At 49.8% G+C, this 17,980-nt stretch overlaps 1 protein-coding gene across 12 annotated transcripts in view; it reads right to left on the reverse strand.

Moving 5' to 3' along the window:
• Positions 1-17,980, reverse strand: part of PCNT (pericentrin) — a 104,999-nt gene that overhangs the window by 412 nt on the left and 86,607 nt on the right. For 10 of the 12 annotated variants that reach the window (XM_070377794.1, XM_070377814.1, XM_070377785.1 and 7 more), the window contains 8 exons: positions 13,954-14,159; positions 13,072-13,174; positions 12,302-12,481; positions 5,980-6,078; positions 4,878-5,110; positions 3,238-3,314; positions 2,245-2,374; positions 421-548 (listed from right to left, as the gene is read on the reverse strand). In XM_070377794.1, the coding sequence (XP_070233895.1) occupies positions 421-548; positions 2,245-2,374; positions 3,238-3,314; positions 4,878-5,110; positions 5,980-6,078; positions 12,302-12,481; positions 13,072-13,174; positions 13,954-14,159 (1,156 nt within the window). Of the gene's footprint in view, positions 1-420; positions 643-2,244; positions 2,375-3,237; positions 3,315-4,877; positions 5,111-5,979; positions 6,079-12,301; positions 12,482-13,071; positions 13,175-13,953; positions 14,160-17,980 lie in introns of all 12 variants that reach the window. The other 2 variants (XR_011465644.1, XM_070377843.1) reach the window with 2 other exon arrangements.

Raw genomic sequence — 17,980 nt, forward strand, 5'->3', positions numbered from 1 at the left:
AGGAAGCAGTTTGTTAGAAGGCTTCACGTCTTTTAAGAGGAATTTCACAATTTCAAAACACTACCATTGCATTAATCTTATTTCCAGTGAAAACAAAAACAGCAATTAAGATGCGCAATAGTTTAAATTATGAGAGTTGAGAAACTGAACGACACCCTGTGAACACAGCATGATGGCTGTGTGAGATGAAGGCCCAGAGGCCCACGTGGTGCTTGAGTCCACAACCCCCACGTGGTGTGCCCTTCACCCCTCCCCAGCCCCCAGGTGTCTGCACTCCCAACCCTCCTCCTGGTACTTCAGTGACGGCTGGCCAGCAGGACAGACACTGACAAGGTTGACCAGGCTGCATCCCACCCACCTCCACGACTGACCACTCCTGGGTCTCTCAGGTCATGGGGGAAGACAGAGGACTTTGGTTACCTGGTAGCACACCTCCCAGTCTTTGCTGGATCATTTCCAAGTGGTGAATATACTCTGTCAAGGAATGTTCTGGATCTTGAGAAGCCGTCAGGGATCTTTCTGATCTGGGATTTGAGAGTGGACTGGATCTTCAAACACACGAACAACCAAGGGACAAAAAAGAAGTCAACTCAGCAGACAGAATGCAGGGAGTGTGACAGGCAATGGCACCAGGACTGCACACTAGTGGGAAACGGTAAACGATGTTATCTTTGTATCTTTTCTTTACCACAAGGGGAAAGCACGGCTTTAAAAAAAGTGCTATGTTGTCCTTTAGAAACTAACTTCTTTACAACGTCTCCAAGTTTAAGACAACTAAAAGCTATTGTATATTATTGTGTATTATTTAATTCAATAAATCTTCACACACAAGTCTACCTAGCACTACACCTGGTTCAGCCCAGCATCCTTCATGTGGCTGCCTTTCCTCCTGACCTCCAGTGACCATGTCACGGCCCACTGCTGCTCCAAGGGCAGTGAGCATCTTACTCACCCGAGCACCATCCACACACAAGAGGCCTTGGCCACCACTTATTCTTTCAGAGCAGCCTGGGCCCAGGGGGGGTCACAGCCATACTGAGAGTCCCTGCCCTCCTCGAACAGAAGCAGGCTTATTGTCACACTCTTAACACACAGTTCAAATGGAGGCATCATCACGAACCAGAGGCCGTGAAGCGAGACAGCTCACATGGCTGTACACTCTGCCTCACTCTGGGGCCATGACTTTCAAAACACATTTCTTGGAGGGACTACATGCACTGGTAGGACATGCTCAGCAGAGACACACATGAGCAGAAACACAGTGTCTCGCACAACAGGCTGCCCATACTTGTGGGCCTGGCTCCTCCGGTCAGGGCAGTTATGCCCAAGATTGTCACACTCTTAACACACAGTTCAAATGGAGGCATCATCACCAACCAGAGGCCGTGAAGCGAGACAGCAAACATGTTTCATCCTGCTGGCTGAGGGCAGAGGTGGACGTGTTTGCTCTGATAGCTCCTTTCCGATGACACGCCTGCCTGAGCCCCCAGTGCGGGTTCAACACCACAGACACAAACAGCTTTTCTACCCACTTCATGGGTAGGTTCAAAATACTGGACAAGTCATAGTCAAAAGAATGAAATAAATGACTTGTAAAATCATACTTAAGCATTTGGATACGATTATCACTACTTATGTGTCAATCTGGAGAAGTGAAATGGAAATCACATCTCTCTCACATGCAGTGCTTGGCTGAGAAATCTCATGGTCAGAAAACTGGAGTGCGAATCATGAAGATGATCAAGCCCATGCCACGTGACCCCACGGCTGCAGCACTTGACAGTCTCACAGAATCACAGCTCCCACCACCCCAGCCACCAGGGAAACCTTTCCTCACTTGGATTTTTACACAGGATTGATTACACTCTACCATTTAACTACAACGCCTAATTGAAAACCCTTATTCCCCCAAATAACTTACAGATGTTTAACATTATCACTCTAACATCTCACTTGCCAAGTGAGTTGTTAAGTATAAAGACATATTACATGTGCGAAACCCCCCAAATCCCAAAGAAAAGAGATTAAGTAAAGCTAACACCAAGCCCTTCCATGTGTGTAAGTGAGTGTGTGCGTGTGTGTGGGGGTTCACGTGCCCGGGGGCCCTTCCACTGGAGGTGGACCTGGGCACACACACAAATCTGCCCAGGAACACTTCTGTGCAAGGCCCCATTCTCTGCAGACTTGCCCCTGCTGACAGCTAGGACCCCGTAGTGGAAAAGCAGCTGAGGTTCCTCCGCTCACTTTTCCCTCCTGCGTGGGGATGCTTTTGGCACAGGGTCCCTGGCCTGGCTGGAAGACACATCCCGGGTGGGTGGGGATTCACGAGTGACAGGTGGAGACTGCTGCCGCCGTGGTACCAGGAATCCTTCCCCTAGAAATATTTAACAACAAAGGGGTAAGGAAAGAGAAAAATGCATTTTAGTAAAGGCTCATCCACCAAAATTTAAAATTTACAAAATTTTAAGAGCCTGCATGGTAATTTCAAGACATTTTAAAAGTATTCATTATAAAAACTGTATTTAAAAAACCTCAAGAAGGAACCTGAGTTTTAAGCACCTGCGTTTTGCTCCTGCAAGGCAGACCCTGACTATCTGCATCTGGGTGGGCAGTATCCCGGAGGAGGGCCCAGCACCCCGATGGAGAGAGGAGGGCGCCAAGTGGCCTGGGGTGGATCTCCCACACCCAGCTCTGAGGAGTGAGAGATGCAGAAACCCTGGAGACCACCAGGTTCATCAGAGGCAGGGGGTGTGCGGGAACCTCCTGAAGAACCTTGAAGCCATCTGCCTTCAAGCTGTGAGGATCACACGTGGAGTCTAAGCTGATGGGCACCACTAGGGAAGCCCAGTGGCCGTGCGGGGCGCTGACCACTGCAGATGGCCCAGGTGGCTTGGCTACACCTGGGCCTGGCTGGTCAGATGTGGCAGTGGACAACCGCAGACTGGACAGGACTGAAACAAAGGACGCAGCCATGCTCCCCGAGTGAAGCAGAACTTCACTCCATGTAGGGAATAGAGAGACTTTTTATTGAAAATAGCTATCAGTCAATACATTCAGCATTTCTGTATCCTTCAGTCATTGCTGTGCTCCTCAGAACTGCTTTCTTCATAAACATTAACTATATAAACCTGTGTTTGTTGCCCAAATAAAAACCATTTTCCTTCAAAATCCCTGCACCTCCTGACAAGTGTACTGGCTGAGTTACCCCGCTACTGAAACATTTGGGGTCGGAGGTACCTGGGCGCAGTGCTTGGCCTGGTGCTAGGGCTCCTCTGCCATCTACTTGTTGCCACTTCTTAACCAAAAAGCGTAACCTACACAAAAAGGAAGAAAAACACTGAAAACTAGAGCAAAGCCAGGGTTTAAATAACGAAGAACATTTAGCCCTGACCAGACCCTGTAGTCAGAGAAGGCAATGGCACCCCACTCCAGTACTCTTGCCTGGGAAATCCCATGGACAGGGAGCCTGGTAGGCTACAGTCCATGAGGTCGCACAGAGTCAGACACAACTGACCGTGACTTAGCAGCAGCAGATCCTGTAGTGTGAGCACAGCCCCCACCCCTGCAGTATCTTCCCAGGCCGCTCCCAGCCCCACCCTGCTCTCACTCCCAGCCAGCTCCCCAACCCAATCACAGCCCCGCCCCCCAGCCCCACCCAGGCAGTCTCCAGCACCTCCCCAGGCCCCGCCCACTCCCAGCCCTTCCAATCACAGCCCCGCCCTCCGCTCCCAGCCCCGCCAGCTCGGGATCTGTCGGGCTCGAAGGCCTCACCGTCTCCATGCATCCCTCCATTCATGGGGACCAGAAGTGAAGCAGTGTGGGGGCCCCGATGCCCCTCTCCTCGATGACCCCTGGCAGCACCCCCACAGCACTGCTGCTGCTGGGTCCCAAGGCTGCGAGGCACTGCTGTGTGCTGAACGGAAGACCAACCATCTGGCCACCCCCACCCACATGTGACCTTCTTCCTGGCCCAGGGTGGGCTCTCCAAAAATATATGACAGATGGGTTTCAGAGTGACAGTTCGGTGGGTGGACCGTCTGCCCTCAGATGAACTCAGAGGGAGGCCCCCACCCCCACAAGGGGCTCCCAGCAGGTGTGCAGCTGAACCGGCTGGGGTGCTGCATCTCTGAGGGCCTTGGGACCCCCTGACCTTTGCATACAGTCCAGGAAAGAGGCAAGGGTGCCCCGCTCACCCCATGGCACCTGTTCTTGCAGACAGGTGAGTGTGGCCTGGAAGAGGCACCTCTGTGGGCAACACAGAGCAGACACAGATGCACAGTTCTTAGTAGAACAGACATTTTTAGAAATACAGCAGATATTAAAATTATAAAATGAAATAGATTTTCATCACTGTTAATTGTGAAACAGTCAAAATTTCTTGTCATCACACCAGGGAGTCCACACCACTCCTAAAGTGCCTCCTGTGCACACACTGGAGGCTGGGCAGGGCCAGGAAGGTGGACACTCAGAGGCAGGGGCACCCCCTTCCCACAGCGCAGGCTCAGAGCTTGTCTACAGGGAAGGCTGGAACATGCCACCCTGGGGGCTGGGGGGCACATCTTCCTGTGCACATGGCGACCTTTATGTAACACAGGTTTGACTAAAACATAAGAAACTGAAATGCAAAGAAGTGAAATACAGTTTTAAGCATGATCAGACTGTCATCGCAAGAGCCCCGTTAAGAGGAAGGATTTGTTTTACAATAAAAAGGCAGCCTTACACCTTTCTGTCTTTGAAAACGTAGCTCTGCATAACGTGGTTTCCAGAAGATAAAGGTCGTTTACATTTTAAGGCCTCAAATGTCATTCATCTTAAAAGAGGAAACAACTGTCGAGTTTAAAAGACCGAAAGACCTCACACGAGCAGACAGGCAGTACCTGAGGACGGCGATCACCACCCTGACAGCCGTGCGGAACCTGGTGAGGGGGCGGGGCCCCGCTGCCTTCTTGTCTGCTTTGGAAGGGAACACCCCTAAGTGGGCGATCATGGACAGGGTTTCCTGTTCAGAGTCCTGGAAGCCACCGATGAGCAGCAGAAGGTACTTCTTCTGATAAATCAGGGCTTTTCTAAAGCTCTCTGCTCTCAAATAACGCAAGTACAACTTTTCCATCTAAAAGAAAAAAAACAGTGAAACTTGGTCACAGGACAAAGACATCCTCCTCAGAAGTCTCCACAGCAAAGCTGTTGCACCAGGTGCTTTAAAAGAACCAGACTTTCTCCTCAGAAATTATCACAGGGGTTGGCTCCCATGACATATGTGACCAGAACCAACCTTGCTGTTCAGAGTTCCATCTGGTTTATCAGATAAAACGCAGAGCAGATGCTGCTTTGCCAGCAATGGAGGAGCCCGAGGGCCCCAGTAATCAGCCACCGAGCGTGGGCCAGTCTAGGGGCAGGTGGAGCTCCGCTCCCAGGCCCATGGGCGTCCAGGGAGGGGAGGTGCAGAAATCCTGAGGTCACAGGCAGAGGTCGGCGTCCTATCCTGACAGGGCTTCCCTCAAGAGGCCCACAGCTTGGGCCTCATGGTCAGAAATGCTGCGTAAACTGCGGGCCGAGGGTTTTCTCAGGCTGCAGACACGATGCCCTGAGATTCAAGGATCAGGGGTTTCACTCCAACCCAGGATCTTAAGAGGCACCACGGGTGGAGCCTGGAGGCTCTGTAAGGCAGTAAGAACACTCCGCATGACACTGGCTTGGGGAATAAATGTTGTGTTACACGTGTGGTCTTATACTCATCAAACCCACAGCAAGTATAGCCCCAAGAGTGGCCCCCACGTGATGACAACATGGGTCTATCGACTGCCACACACGCACCATCTCGAGGAAGTGGATGGTGTTCGGGGGCTAGGGGTGGGAAATCTTCGTAATTTCCCTTCACTGCTGTCGTGAACTTAAAACTTGCCTAAAAACATGAACAAGTCGGGAGCGGCCAGGAGACGGCGTCCCCACACTTCACACTGCCCGCGGGCTCGCGCTCACCTTGGCGCTGCAGGCACCGGCGTCCAGCGCTGGGTCCGGGTGTCGTGCTGAGCCTGGTGAGACCATCTTCTCCTGCTTCCAGGCAGACCTGTCTGACCTCTGCAAGGACCACAGATGGTGTGTCTATACAGTCATTCTCCCGGCAGAGCATCTCGAGAAAAGCGTCTGACAGCACAGTTAGGACTGCTCCCAGCCCCGAGCCATCCCCCACACGTGCCCTCTGGACACAGCGGGGCTGAGGCAGGTGCCGGCCACCTGGGTCCCACTTCAGCCTCTTCTCAGTGGTGCCCAAACTGTCACGTGATTATTAACAGACCATTAACACTCAGAGGTGGTTATGACCCACCATTTACTGAAGTATGATTGCACAAAAGGTACATCTTTATTAAAAACAAAACCCTCAACATTTGAGAAGTCAAAGCTTTAAGCCTACTAGATACTCTCATCCTCCCTGGTCCTAGAAAGGCAACTCCCGGCAGATGCAGAGAGTTGGCTCTGTTCCAGTCCTGTGGAACCACACACCTTGGACACCGTGGGGGCCATGCTGTGAAGAGGGGACATGGTGACCAGGCCACGGTCCCACATTGGCGGCACAGCCTGACACCGTGCTGTGCCGAGCACCCTGCAGCTCCAGAGAGGACTCATGAACAGAAGGAGGACCGTACAGGGAGGGTCAAGGCTGCCACCCACAACAGATGGCCAGGAGCTTCCTGTTGCCCAGGCTGAGGGTAAGTGGGAGCCCTTGCTGGGGTCATGTGATCAGTGGCCTTCAAGGCAGCCTGGCCATGGCCCACCATGCAGGGCAGTACCAGGAGGAGGCAGGTGCTGGGTTGTGCCACCTCCCTGCTGGGCAGAAGGCAGAGACCATGCTCAAGATTCTAATACAACCTAGCCTCCCTAGAAGGAGATGCTTCAGGGACAAAGGCCACCTTGACAGGAAGGAGACGCCTGTGTCAGTTCACCCCCAGCCACCTCTGACTCACTCATTCCTTTAATGTCCTGATTGGCTAACTTCCACGGGAGAGACAAAAGCATCCCAGGAGACCACGCCTTTAGTCCACCCAGGGTGCTCTGAACAAGAAGCCTCAATACACACTCCAAGCAGTAGCCAGAGGGGCAGAGAGCCAGGCACTCTGCCCATGGCAGCCCTCGCCTTATAACCCCTCCTGCAAAGGAGCAGAGCCGTGGGTCTGCTTGTGGGTGGGCCCCACGTCACAAGCACAGAGGGCTCTGCCTTCCACAGAGCTTCACACCGACAGAGTGGCACTGGACAGAACCGAAAGACAGACCCCACGCCAACAGGACCCGCCCGGCCTCGACAGGACACTCTGCCTCGCAGTACCAGAAATAAGCATGCACATCACTAAAACCTTCCAAAAGAGAAGACACTAGGCACAGACGGTGCGTTTAGCCAACATTTAAAGAAGAAAAAACCATCAGCTCCACATACTGTCTTCCAGAAAACCAGAGGAGGGAAATGTCCCAGCTCGTTACTAAGGCCAAAACCAGACACAACAAAAAACCTGTCCAGATTAATATCCCTCCTGAAATCAGACACAGAAATGCACAACGATATGTAAGCAAATAGACGCAGCAGCACATGGAGAGAAAAACACATCGTGACCCGGTCGGGTTTTTCCTGGAACAACGAGAGAGTCCACATTCAACAGTCAATGGACTTCACCATATTAAGAGACTAAACAAGAAAGACCAAACTATCACACCAACAGAAGAAGAAAGGGCACGACAGAGTCTGACATCCACTCATGACAGAAGTCCCAGCAAACCAGGAACCGGACGGAACCTCTTCAAACTGACCCTAGGGCATCGTCCTCCAGGGGAAAACAGGCTCCACCTGGGATGGAGTGGAGCTGGGTGTCCTCTCCAGCCTGGCAGGGGGCAAGGATAGGAAATCACAGCCATGCCAAGTAGAAAGAAGGAAACAGCCCCCATGCGCATATGACAGGATGGCCCAGGTAGAAGATCCTACAGATAGGCTCCTGGGGCCAAAAAGTAAGGCTTGGAAGATCGCAGAACGCAAGGTGGGTCTGTGAACATCAATCACGTTTCTGCACACCAGCCACGAACACCCAGAAAACAGAAAGCTTGAAAAGTACCATTTACAGCAGCCCGCTAAATATGAGTTCTTTACGTAAAGTCTAACCTAATGTGACAGGATCTACAGGCTGACAGCTACAGCACATTTAGGAAAAGAATTTTAAAACATCTGAACACATGGACACGGAAGTAGACAGATGGGGAGATTCAAGACAGTTCAAGTGCAGTTACAGATGTCAATTCTGCCCAAATGTTTAATGAAAAATCTGCTTCATAATTCACAAAATAAAAATTTACCCTTTTAAAGGGAGAAAGTGAACTGGCACTAGTGGTAAAGGACCCGGTTACCAACGCAGGAGATGTAAGAGACACAGGTCCGATCCCCGGGTCGGGAAGACCCCCTGGAGGAGGGCGTGGCCACCCACCCCAGTATTCTTGCCTGGAGGATCCCATGGACAGAGGAGCCTGGCGGGCTATAGTCCATGGAGTCACAAAGAGCCAGACACGACTGAAGCGACTTAGCGTGCAGTGTGAAACTGAACTGGCTCTGGTATATCCCTCGGGTTGTGCAACCATCACTGCTTCCCAGTTTCATCACCCAGAGCCGTGTGCCCTGAGCACTCACTCCCCACTGCCTCCCTCTAGCCACGAACAACCTACGATCTTGCCCCTGCGATTGTCTGTTCTGGGCATTTCGTACCAGTGGAGCCTACACATACTGTCACCTCTGGGAACTGGCTTCTTTCACCTTTCATAATGTTTTCAAAGCTTACCCACACTGTAGCACTCATCAGTCCTTTATTCCTATTTATTGCCAAGTAATACTCCATTTATGGATATGTGTTGTGTGCTGTCCTTAGTCGCTCAGTTGTGTCCAACTCTTTGCGACCCCATGGACTGCAGCCCACTAGGCTCCTCTGTCCATGGGGATTCTCCAGGCAAGAATACTGAAATGGGTTGCCATGCCCTCTTCCAGGGGATCTTCCCAACCCAGGGATCCAAGCCAGGTCTCCCGCCCTGCAGGCAGATTTTTTACCATCTGAGCCACCAGGGAAACCCAAGAATACTGGAGTGGGTAGCCAATCCCTTCTTTAGGGAATCTTCCCAACCCAGGAATCGAACAAGGGTCTCCTGCATTACAGGTGGATTTTTTAACCAGTGAGCTACCAGGGAAGCCCCCATTTACTGATACACCACATTTTACTTACACATTTATCAATTAATGAACTTTTGGATTATTCCCACATTTGGAAGGATGAATACTGGCAATAAGAAAGCTTGTGCACAAGTTTTCATGTGGACATATTTGTATTTTTATTTCTCCTGAGGGAAGTCCTAGAGGCAGGACTGCAGGATGAAGACAGCAGCCTCATGTTTTGAGGAATGGCTCGGCTGTTTTCCAAAGTGGCTGTACCATTTTACCTTTCTAATTCTCCCCACACTGATGTACAGAATACAGTCCCAGTCAAAACAAACAGCAAGATTCTAAAATTTATATTGAAGAACAGAGGAACTAGCCTAACCAAGTCATTTGAAAAAGAGAAAAAAAAAATGGAACATTCCACTACCTGACCATATCAATCAGTTCAGTCCAGTCGCTCAGCTGTGTCCAACTCTTTGCGACCCCATGGCGTGCGCCAGGCTTCCCTGTCCATCACCAACTCATGAAGCTTGCTCAAACTCATGTCCATCGAGTCGGTGATGCCATCCAACCATCTCATTCTCTGTTGTCCCCTTCTCCTCCTGCCTTCAATCTTCCCCAGCACCAGGGTCTTTTCCAATGAGTCAGTTATTCACATCAGGTGGCCATTTAGGATTGACTGGTTGGATCTCCTTGCGCTCTGAGGGACTCTCAAGAGTCTTCTCCTACACCATAGTTCAAAAGCATCAATTCTTCAGCACTCAGCTTTCTTTATGGTCCAACTCTCATATCCATACATACCACAGGAAAAACCATAGCTTTGACTAGATGGACCTTTGGTGGCAAACTTATGTCTCTGCTTTTCAATATACTGTCTAGGTTGGTCATAGTTTCTCTTCCAAAGAACAAGCATCTTTTAATTTCATGGCTGCAGTCACAATATGCAATGACTCTGGAGCCCCTCATGCAAGGAGATCCAACCAGTCCATTCTAAAGGAGATCAGTCCTGGGTGTTCATTGGAAGGACTGATGCTGAAGCTGAAACTCTAATACTTTGGCCACCTCATGCGAAGAGTTGACTCATTGGAAAACACTCTGATGCTGGGAGAGATTGGGGCAGGAGGAGAAGGGGACGACAGAGGATGAGATGGCTGGATGGCATCACTGACTCGATGGACATGAGTCTGAGTGAACTCTGGGAGCTGGTGATGGACAGGGAGGCCTGGCGTGCTGCGATTCATGGGGTCGCAAAGAGTCGGACACGACTGAGTGACTGAACTGAACTGAAAATAAGTCTCTCACTGTTTCCATTGTTTCCCCATCTTTTTGCCATGAAGTGATGGGACCAGATGCCATGATCTTAGTTTTCTGAATATTGAGTTTTTAAGCCAGGTTTGTCAATCTCCTCTTTCACTTTCATCAAGAGGCTCTTTAGTTCCTCTTCATTTTCTGCCATAAGGGTGGTGTCATCTGGGTATCTGAGGTCATTGATATTTCTCCCTGCAATCTTGATTCCAGCTTGTGCTTCATCCAGCCCAGTATTTTGCATGATGTACTCTGCATGTAAATAAGCAGGGTGACAACAAAAAGCCTTGAGGTACTCCTTTCCCAATTTGGAACAAGTCTGTTGTTCCATGTCCAGTTCTAACTGTTGCTTCTTGACCAGCATACAGATTTCTCAGGAGGCAGGTAAGGTGGACTGGTATTCCTATCTCTTTAAGAATTTCCCACAGTTTGTTGTGATCTACACAGTCAAAGGCTTTGGTGTAGTCAATAAAACACAAGCAGATGTTTTTCTGGAATTCTCTTGCTTTTTCTATGATCCAATGATGTTGGCAGTTTGATCTTTGGTTCCTCTGCCTTTTCTACGTAATATAAATCTACATTAATCAGGCAGCTCATGAAGAACAGACATATAGACCAGTGGGACAGAACAAAGAATCCAGACATAAAGACACAAATATTGTTGAATGGGTACAAGGACAACTCAGGGAGAAAGGAGAATCTTGTCGACAAAGTGTGTGGGAGTCCTGGATATCAACAGGCGTAAAATAGGCCTCTACCTACCCTCAAACCAAAACGAAACGAACTGCAAACAGATCATGGACCTAAACATACAAAGAACAACTCTACGACTCTTGGCAGTGCCCATATAAGAACAAAGTGATACAGGACTGCACCAAAATTAAAGGCTTTTGTTCTGCAAAGGACACGACATAGGAGAACAAACTCAGATGGGGAGAAAATATTTGCAAATTATATTTCTGACAAAGGAGCTATATCCAGACCATATAAAGAACTCTCAAAACTCAACAATAAGAAAACAAATGATCCGACTGAAGAAGAGGCAAAAGACTTTAACGGACACTTCTCCAGAAGATCCTCAGACACCACGTCACATCTGTCAGCATTCTACAGAGATGACAGGTAAAACACTAAACGCAAAGATGCAGAGAAGCTGGAACCCTCACTGAAATGCAGCTTTTCTGGAAAGCTCTGGACACCAAACACACAGTGACCACTGGACACAGCAATGCCCAAGCTGGGGATTCACACAGAGAAAGGAACCTGTGCCCACACTCGTAAGCTGAGGCACGTTCATGCCAGGCAGAGCCACTCAATAATGGATGGGACTGAGCTGTGGACACTCCACCTGATGGACCTCCAGTGCTTTTCAGAAGAAGCGAACGGCCCCTCAAAGGCCCCAGCCTCGTGATCCCACTTACAGACTCCATCACACTACCAAGGCAGGGGCAGAGTTAACTGAAGGTAAATTTTAAAATAATTTGGAAACATTTCCATTGTTTAAAAAAAAAAAGTAATAAAAGCAAATTGCCCACAGGAAACCTAAATATAAAAAAGAAAAAAAACAAGGCATTCCTGAGAAAGCGCCTATCAAATGACACAACCAGGAAAATTATCTATTATTTTCACTAGACGAAAGTCAAATAAAACTCTAATAAAATTCATCAGATTATTCAATTCTTGGTCGAAATTTCTTTTCATGAGCAGGTACCAGACGCCATCTCCTGAGGAGGGTCACGTGGGTGTGCACACATCACTGTCTGCACGGAGCCAGCGTGCCGGGTGCGGCCCGAGGCCTCCGGGGCCCCTGGAGCGTACCTTGCGAGCGCAGCCCTCCTGCAAGGTCCTCGGGACCCGGTGTGTCCTCTCCAGCCGTGACAAGGCCTTGCACAGCTCCGCCTTCTCCCGCGTCACCGTGCTGAGTGCTCTGCTCAGGGACTCATTGTCCTTCAGCAGGACGTCCACCAGCTGGATCTGCAGCTCCGCAGCTGTTTTCTTCTTGAGGAGAAAACAAGATCAGCGTCTGAGAGTGTTTAGTTAAAAGACATGCATGCTACTTGTGGCTTGCATTGCTGGCTATTTCCAGGGATTTTAACTTTAAACATATTTGCATTTGGTGGCAAGCCTAAGGGGCTGGGCAGAGTGCATCAAGTCACATTCTTTTGGGCATCAGCCCGGGAAGCGTGTTAGGAAACACAACCCGCTCCGACAGCGCCTTTGTCAGGGGTAGTGCATGAAGGGCAGTGGGAAGAGCGTGCTCATCCCCAGAGGCTCCCAAGGACAGGCTCATTCTTTACAGGCCAGTGGGCATGGCGGGTCAGCCCTCCTGCTGCCTGCACTGTCCTACCTGTCCCAGAACTCTGTCAGGAATTCATAGCAGCAGTCAGGACTCCTGAAGGCCTCCTACACAGCTGATAGGCAGCTCGATTTCAGCCCAGCATCTCAGTACAAGTGCAGGGCCGTCAGCCACAGAGCAGGACAGACCAGCGCCACCATGGGCACCGTGGACAGTGCCCTCAGCCAACCATAAAACAGGCTGATGGGGGGTAGGCAGGACTGGCCACAGTGAACAAGAAAGCTGGTCTCACCCGGCAGGAGCTAGACGTGCCCAATTCAGACTTCAGTGTCTCCAGCGTGTGCAGCAAAGACGCCACTGCCTTCTCATTTGACGACGTCCAATCACTGATCGTCCTGGAGAAGGACACAGACACTCAGCAGGTGCACACGGCTCCCAGTGGTAGACACTCAAAGCTAGGCAGGTACTCCGCACAGCACCCAGGGTGCTCTGCAGTGACTGTGGCAGCCAGGATACAGTGCAGCCTGGGGGTGGGCAGTCTGTGAAGCCAGAAACCTCAGGCCACTGACCACTGACCTCTGAGGCTCCCTCAGTGAGTCCCTCTCCCTCTGCTGCTCTCTGTTGGGACTCTGAATCGGCTACTCAGAGATGGTCAGCTATTCTAAGCGAGATTTCACCGCTCCAATAACTAAACTCAATTACAGGAGAGGGGCTGTAGCGGCTGAGCTTTTGTGTGCTCAGAAAAGGGCAAATAAATGTTCTTTCCCACCAAACAGCAGGGTCTCGGGTCCTCGACAAGGCAGAGGCATCCTGGTCCCAGGCACAGCGGCCCCAGGGCCTCAGGCAAGGCAAACCCTGCACAGACACAGGGCACTACCCACCCTGGAGCACTGGGCTTGGGCCGGACCCTCTGGGCGGGGAGCGCTTATAAAGGGGCGTGGAGTGCTTATAAAGGGGCGTGGAGACACCCAATCGTCTGTCACGTTAGAAGGCAAGCCCATATCCTGTGGTCATCTTTCAAGAGAACACTGTGGATGAATTTATCCACACACGTGGGATGAGAAAGAGTCTGTCTCATTAACACCTGGACCTCAATCAAAGGCATGCCCCAAATGCAGGATTTTCTTGGCACCACAGGCGCTAGGCAGCAGGGGGTGGGCCCTGAGCCACGTACCTGTCCACCGTCTGGTTGATGAAGCTGGTGAGAAGCCCTGCAGCGCAGAGTAGCTGCTGCCGCACCTTCTCCAGGCCCCGCTGCTGCTCGCGGAGGTGCTCTGGCTCCGCGTTTGGCAGCGCCACCCGCGCCTGCAGCTCCTGCACGGTCCTCTGCAGCTGCTGGATCTTGTGCTCATCCCGCTGGCGCTGCAGCTCCAGCTCCCGCTGGGGGCGAGGAAGCAACTTCACACACAGCCCAGGGCAGAGACGGGGCCCAGGGTGCAGCACGGAGGCTGCCCTCCCGGCCCGAACTGACCGGACGTGCTCTAGGCAGAGATTCTGGGTACCATGCTGAGTCGGGGGAGGAGTCAGGGGAGGATGGCCCTGCCCCAGACAAGCTGCATGGCAGGCCTCGAGGACCCGCAGACAGGGCCCGGGATGGGACGCACACAGGGGTGATGGTAGCAGGGAACCACAGCCCAAGCACCCTTCTGCCTCTGCAGGTGCCCCAGCAACAAGAGGGCAGGCTGGGTCATGAGGCTCTCTGCCACCCCCCTTGTGACCTGCCCTCCACTGTGGAGGAACCAGGCCACTTCCTGCCTGGTGCCCAGGACCAGTGCCCAAGGGAGGAGGCATAGGGAGGGGGGCTCCAGGGAACCGAAGACAGCCAGGCAGGACCAGACAAGACCAGGCAAAGAAGGTGCAGGCCTGGCCCGCCCCCACTCAGGCCAGCACATGGGCTGGGCCTACTCTCCACCCAGCACCTCCCAACCCCTCCCCAGCATCACCTCCTCAGGAAATGGCAGTCTTTATTGATTTTCCAAATGAGGAAAAAGGAACAAAACTGAGGGACCTGCCGATTGGCTTAAAAAAAAAAAATGAAATTGGCCCTGAAGTAACTATAAGAAGCCTGGGCCATTATGGCCAGAAAAAGACCCCATAGTCCGGATCAAGTTAACTGCCTGCAGTAAAAATAACACCAAAATGACAACATAGTTCTTAATAAAAAATACATATCAAGGTACATTGTGAAGGTCAGTTAATAATTTAACTCAGAAAACACTTTGTATTTATTTTTTAAGTAACTACGTTATCATACATTCCTGGAACTCACTCTGGGGGCCCCGAATAACCAAAGCCCAACCAGGGCCATGACTTCAGCTCCTCCGTCAGGAAACCCCCCGGCCAGGCTCTGCCCTCTGCCATAGCCCCAGACGACCCCTCCACTGCCAAGACCTCTAGTGATGAAACATGACTAAGTCCAAGGCTGTCTAACCCCGCAAGAAACACTACGCATTACTCACACACAACACACATGAACCTGGAAACCACCACAGCGGGGCCAGACACAGAAGGCTACACACCTATGATTCACTGATATGAACCGTCCAGGAGGGGCAGAAAGTCAGTCAGCGGGTGCCGGGGCTGGGGTGCCTGCTCACAGGTTCATCCTGGGAGATGAACATGTTCTAAAATCAACTGAGTGATGGCTGCACAACTTCTAAATATACTAAAAATTGCTGAACTGTGAAATTTAAATTGGTGAACTCAATAGTGTGTGAATATCTCACTAGTATTTATTTTTTGACCATTTAATGGCAGGCTAACCATTAAAAGGACCAGGCCATTGGTTTTCTTTGTGCGCTTTAAAACCTTTTTCAGTTCAGTTCAGTTGCTCAGTCATATCTGACTCTGTGACCCCATGAATCGCAGCACGCCAGGCCTCCCTGTCCATCACCAACTCCCGGAGTTTACCCAAACTCATGTCCATCAAGTGGGTGATGCCATCTAGCCATCTCATCTTCTGTCATCCCCTTCTCCTCCTGCCCCCAATCCCTCCCAGCATCAGGGTCTTTTCCAATGAGTTAACTCTTCACGTCAGGTGGCCAAAGTATTGGTGTTTCAGCTTCAACATCAGTCCTTCCAATGAATACCCAGGACTGGTCTCCTTTAGGATGGACTGGTTGGATCTTCTTGCAGTCCAAGGGATTCTCAAGAGTCTTCTCCAACATCACAGTTCAAAAGCATCAATTCTTCGGTGCTCAGCTTTCTTCACAGTCCAACTCTCACATCCATACATGACCACTAGAAAAACCATAGCCTTGACTAGACAGATCTTTGTTGGCAAGGTACTGTCTCTGCTTTTTAATATGCTATCTAGGTTGGTCATAACTTTCGTTTCAAGGAGTAAGCATCTTTTAATTTCATGGCTGCAATCACCATCTGCAGTGATTTTGGAGCCCAGAAAAATAAAGTCTGACACTGTTTCCACTGTTTCCCCATCTATTTCCCATGAAGTGGTGGGACCAGATGCCATGATCTTCGTTTTCTGAATGTTGAGCTTTAAACCTACTTTTTCACTCTCCTCTTTCACTTTCATCAAGAGGCTTTTGAGTTCCTCTTCACTTTCTGCCATAAGGGTGGTGTTGTCTGCATATCTGAGGTTATTGATATTTCTCCCAGCAATCTTGATTCCAGCTTGTGCTTCTTCCAGCCCAGCGTTTCTCACGATGTACTCTGCATACAAGTTAAATAAGCAGGGTGACAATATACAGCCTTGACGTACTCCTTTTCCTATTTGGAACCAGTCTGTTGTTCCATGTCCAGTTCTAACTCTTGCTTCCTGACCTGCATACAGGTTTCTCAAGAGACAGGGCAGATGGTCTGGTATTCCCATCTCTTTCAGAATTTTCCACAGTTTATTGTGATCCACATAGTCAAAGGCTTTGGCATAGTCAATAAAGCAGAAATAGATGATTTTCTGGAACTCTCTTGCTTTTTCGATGATCCAGCAGATGTTGGCAATTTGATCTCTGGTTCCTCTGCCTTTTCTAAAACCAGCTTGAACATCAGGAAGCTCACGGTTCACATACTGCTGAAGCCTGGCTTGGAGAATTTTGAGCATTACTTTACTAGCGTGTCAGCTGAGTGCAATTGTGCAGTAGTTTGAGCATTCTTAGAATTTGACAAAACACAAAGATAGAAATTATAAAGGTAATTTTTTCAACATTTTAAAAAATATTTTTAAAAGAACAAAATAAAAGTGAATTCATGAGAAAACACAGAATATAATATCCTCAGAAACAAATACTTTTGGTTGACATATAATGTATCTAAAATTAAGATCTATCCAAAAGATAAAGGAGGGAACACTTCCAAATCTACTCTGCACAGCCAAGACCTTCCTGATACCAGAACCAAAAACACAGGAAAACTACAGAACAATATTGCTCATAAATATAAATGCAAAATCCTTAACAAAATACTAGCAAACTGAATTCAGCACTGATTTAAAAAGAATTATACACTAAATTCTTTACTGTCTAAGCCACCAGGGTAAAGAATCCACCTGCAATGTGGGAGACCTGGGTTTGACCCCTGGGCTGGAAAGATCCCCTGGAGGAGGGCATGGAAACCCACTCCGGTATTCTTGCGTAGAGTCCATAAGGTCGCAGAGTCAGACACAACTGAGCAGCTAAGCACCTCACATACACCAAATTCAAGAGGAATGCAGCCCAAGAGGGCCAGGATGGCTGAAAATATGAAAATCAATCAATTCAGAAGCACAATGGAAGCATAAAAGCCGTAAATCTCAAAAGACAGTGAAAGAGCACACCCAATACTCTCAATATTAAAATAAACTAGAAGAGACTGAATAAACTAGAAATGGAAGGGACCTTCCTCTGATAAGGGGCAGCGACAAAAACCAAACAACTACCATCGTAGTCAGTGGTAAAAGACGACTGCTCCCCCAAGATCGGCAATGGGGCTGGACCCTTGCCCTCGCGCCTGCTTCAGCACTCTTGTAGGTTCTGGCCAGGGCAGTCAGGCAAAGAGAAGAGAGAAGGCTTCCAGGTGGGAAAGCAACAAGCAAAACTATGCCTCTCTGCAAAAATCATGGTCTTCAATGTTGAAAATTCCAAAGAATCTATTAAAAATATTGGGACTCATAGGCCAGTTCAGCGAAGTGGCAGGACACCAGATCCAAGTATGGAAGTCACCTGCATTGCTACACGGTCACAACAAGCAATCTGAAAACAGAAGTA

Source organism: Bos mutus, chromosome 1, assembly GCF_027580195.1.
Source record: "Bos mutus isolate GX-2022 chromosome 1, NWIPB_WYAK_1.1, whole genome shotgun sequence".
Classification (NCBI taxonomy): Eukaryota; Metazoa; Chordata; class Mammalia; order Artiodactyla; family Bovidae; genus Bos; species Bos mutus.